This window comes from Corvus brachyrhynchos, unplaced genomic scaffold (assembly GCF_000691975.1).
Source record: "Corvus brachyrhynchos isolate BGI_N302 unplaced genomic scaffold, ASM69197v1 scaffold514, whole genome shotgun sequence".
Classification (NCBI taxonomy): domain Eukaryota; kingdom Metazoa; phylum Chordata; class Aves; order Passeriformes; family Corvidae; genus Corvus; species Corvus brachyrhynchos.
In genome coordinates this window covers 592,479-596,680 of record NW_008238319.1, presented here as the reverse complement: position 1 = coordinate 596,680, position 4,202 = coordinate 592,479, and the positions used below count along the sequence as shown (strand labels likewise).

General features: G+C 54.9%; 1 protein-coding gene across 1 annotated transcript in view; it reads left to right on the top strand.

The window, feature by feature from the left end:
• DPYSL4 (dihydropyrimidinase like 4) overlaps window positions 1-1,522 on the top strand; it is a 14,213-nt gene extending 12,691 nt beyond the window's left edge. The window contains exons 13-14 of the mRNA XM_017733889.1: window positions 1-28; window positions 632-1,522. Coding sequence (XP_017589378.1) covers window positions 1-28; window positions 632-723 — 120 coding nt within the window. The 3' untranslated portion in view covers window positions 724-1,522. The remainder of the gene's footprint in view (window positions 29-631) is intronic.
• The last annotated feature ends 2,680 nt before the right edge of the window (window positions 1,523-4,202 follow it).

Here is a 4,202-nt window from a genome sequence, read left to right as displayed (position 1 = left end):
CGGCACCAGGCGGGCTTCAGCCTGTCCGGTACGTGGGCCCACAACGGGGGCGGGTCGGGGCGGGATGAGTGTCCAGGCAAGGCTGAGCAGCAGAAACTTCGTTTTTGCTCAGTAATAAAGCAGTTTGTCCTGTGGCCGCAGCCAAAGGACCAAGCGCAGCACAGAAAGCTCTAGAATGTTCTACAGTGTTTCTGTCAGTGCACAAAGCCTGTCGGGGGCTCTGTTTCCAGGAGCCAGAGCAGGCAGTGATTCAGCAGCATTCATTCTGCAGAAACCTGCCCAGCAGCTGTCAGGAGCTTGGAAAGCCAATGCTGTGCCCTAAAATGACTTCCATAGTGGCTTTTTAGCTGGTTGGATCAGATGGGTCCCATATTGTTTGATAAATGTCACAAGGCCCCACATTTTATTATACACAAAATTTATTTATAGGAAAGCCATTTATAACATTTTCCAGAAAGAAGCAATGAAAAATGAAGAAGTTCATGCAAATACAGCCATTCCAAACTGGGCTATGCTAGTAGAGTGTCCAAAATGACATATAATGAAATTATTAGTATTTCCTCCTGAGGAATTCTTTTATGGTTGGAGCGTTTAAAGCAGTGGGACTGCCCCGCTCTCTGCTCTCCCCCAGGATCACAGGCAGATGACCACATTGCCCGGCGCACGGCGCAGAAGATCATGGCCCCGCCGGGCGGGAGGTCCAACATCACCTCGCTGTCCTGACGCTGTCCTGAGCTGTCCCTGCCGGGAAGGGGCCAGCGGGCCGCTCTCCGCGCAGGAGGACAAGCGAGCGAGCGCTTGTCAGCTGCGCCAGCCCTTCCCTCGTAGGTAGAAAGTAGAGTGATCCCTGAGGTAGCGCTCCCAGCTTGGATTCTCTGTCAGTGTTCCTCCGCTAGCTGCTTGGAAAGCCCTTCCCTGTGCATGCGGCACCGCGACGTACCCAGGGCTGCGGGGTCAGCCGGGCCGGCTGGGGGCCGGGGCGGGAATGAAGGCACATCCGGGCTGGATCACGCTCTTTTCCAGCAGCACCCACTGCCCACTCACATCAAAGGACTTCCAGCCCGTGAGCACTTCCATGGTTTCCAGTCAGTGGCCTCTGCCCTGGCCGTGCTCCCGGAGCCACCGTCACCGCGTCTGTCCCTCGGTGGTCACAGCTCAGGGGTGGGTGCAGCCCCGTGTCCCGGGGCAGAGTGGTGCTGGTTCTCCAGGACCTGGCCATGCCCTGGGCCAGTGTCAGCCTTGTTTTTTAAAGATTATTTATACAGTTTTTCAAGAACTGAGTGTGAGTCCAATACCCAATACCAGGGCTCGTTTGGAGGCCAGGTGCGTGCGACACACTTTTTTATAGAGATTATTATAGCCCAGTTATTATATTTAAAGGTGTGTACATAGAGTGAACCTCTGGCCATAGAGCCATGCATGTACCTCCAGGAATGGCTTTCCATTCCTGTCTACTCCTTGCTTGGAATAAAGTTGGTTGGAAACCACGAAATGGTGGAAGTGGTTGATCCACCCGAGTCCATTTTGTTGTTTTCTTGAGTTTTTCTGGGTGAGGCTTGTACAATCCCATCCTGACTTGCAGGTTACTGTGCTCCCCTTGGAGCGGTGGGAGCCTCATCATCCATGGTGTGGGCAGAATCCCACCCTTCTTCTCAGCTGTGCCTGCCCCCGGAGCCCCTTGGTTTGCAGATAAACCCACAACCCCAGGGGTGGGGGCTGGTTTCCCTCTAGGCCCACGCTGGTCCCAGGGCTGGTGAGATGTTGTGATGCGTCTGTGAGACACCGAATTTCCCTTGGGCACTGCTGGACTTCAGTCTCCAGCTCTGAGCCAGGCATGAGAAAGGGAACAGGATGTAGCGGCACAAGCAGGGATCTGATTTGTGAGTGGGAGCTGGAACAACACATATGGCAGCTCCAGATACACAAATCCATGAATTAGGAATGAACCCACAAATGTAAACCAGGGAGGGATTTAATTTTTTGTTGAATTATTTTTTTTGATTATCTGATATGACCTACATTTCATAGCTTAATGCTGCAGTAATTTCTGCATCAAGCATATGGGAATGCATTTGTTTGGACGTTTTATATTTAATTTTAACTTAATTTCATTTGTTGATTTTCTGATTTTCCCTGCAATTTCATCAAAGCAATTAACATCTAGTGGAAGGTGTCCCTGCCATGGCAGGGGGTGCAATGAGATAAGGTTCTTTCCAACCCAAAGTATTTATGATTCTATGATCTCTTTTCTTTCTGAATAGAGGTTAAATTACAGCAGTAGGACCTCCATAAGGAATGGGAGAGATAGAAGTCACAGTCTGATGGCAGTGACCTCCCCATCACCCCAACATCCATGGGGTGACAGGGACACCCCAACACCCTCAGCTTGTAAACACTTAGCAAAGGAAGTTCTGAGGTCTCTGTGCTGTAAATGTCCCTTTTCCCACAGCTGGCCTGGTTTGTACCAGGCCCCTGGGCTGGTGAAGACCCAGAGAGACACTGTTCCCTCTCCCCCATCACCCGGTTTAGGTCCCTGCACCCTCTGTGCCAGCCTAAGGCTCAAACCCTGCCAGCCCTTCCCTTATGGAGAGAGGGTTTGCATTTATTCCCTTTGTCAGGGAGCTGTTGGAGCCAGCACAGCTGCCCCAGCCTTCTCCTAATGCAGGGATCAGAGCCAGCAGCATCTCTGCAGCTCTCCCAGTGCCAGGAGAGGCTGAGCTGAGTCCCACAGCTGCCTGCTAATGGAGCCAGAGCCTCCGGGAAAAAACCCCCATGGAACCCACGCGGTGTCTGGCCCTAATTCCTTTGGACAGCTTTCCTGCAGGCTCTGGGTCAGGGACACTGAGGAGACGCTCCATGCCCTTCCCAGCACATCCCCAGCTCTGCAGCTCTGTGGCTGCAATGGAGGAGCCCCAAGTCCCCACACTTGTGCCTGGAGTGGGGATGGACCCCTCAATTCCCGCAGAACAGCAGTGCTCCTAAGGGAGCAAATGAGCTGGCAGACTGGCACTGAACTATCCCTGTGCTTATCCCTGCTTTCCACGCTCACTGCATCTTTATTTTTATTTTGCATTAGCTTCCCACTGCCATGCAAAATAAAAAAGAGTGCAAGGTTAGATGGGAGATTGGGAAGGAATTGTTCCCTGAGGGAGGGTGGGCAGGCCCTGGCATAGGGTGCCCAGAGCAGCTGGGGCTGCCCCTGGATCCCTGGCAGTGCCCAAGGCCAGGCTGGACATTGGGGCTGGGAGCAGCCTGGGACAGTGGGAGGTGTCCCTGCCCATGGTAGGGAGGAACAAGCTTTAATGTCCCTTCTCAAGCACACCATTCTGCAATTCTGTGGTTCTGTGATTTCCCTCACATCCAGCACTTTGATTAGCAGCAGGATCAATCCCAGCAGGTAAGAAAGACAAGGCTGGTTGATGAGCCCGGGAGGGTCGTTCCCTGTTTGTCCCCAGCAAATTCCAGTTCCCGAGGTTTAGGCACAGTGATAAGGGCACGGGCAGGCAGGCACTGAGCACTCCCGGCTGCTGCGGGCCTTTCCATCCCTCAGCTTTTCCTCCCCTGTATTTCAGGGCTGTGTGTGGGAAACTGCCCGCACTCTGTGACCTTCACCTTTTCCCCCCGTAGTGAACAACCCAGCTGGGGGTGCCCGCGGTGCTTCGGGGACAGCCGGGAACGCCGCCCCAGAGGCACGGCAGCGCTGGCGCCGCGCGGTGCAGACGGGACGAGCCCGGGCTCACACATCTCACACATCTCGCACATCGATTCGCCTCGTGCCTTCACGGCTCCTTTGAAGTGAGGAGCAGCTTTTGTAGCGAGAGAAATCATTCCTGCACTGAGGGGGGATCAAAGAGAAAAAGCAGAGATCTCCTGACACTTCCAGGGGCTGCTTTTATTGAGGTTAAGATGCAACATCCAGGGCTGTGTGAGGGAATACCAAATCCCTGTGAGCCGTGGCTGTTGTGCCCTGCCTGCCACAGCGGGATCCTGCCGCCCTCCCCTCGCAGCTCTGCCTCACCCTGGCGCTCCCAACCCGGCCGCCAGCCCCGATGGCAGCGGGGCCCGGCGTGGGCAGAGCTGTCCCAGGCCAGTGGCCATGCCTGGGGCTCTGGTCCCCACCGCGATCCCCGCCCGCTGTGCGCACATACAGCGTCCCTGCGGCATGACCAGCACCAGCGGGCGGACACGGAGCCGCCCGGAGC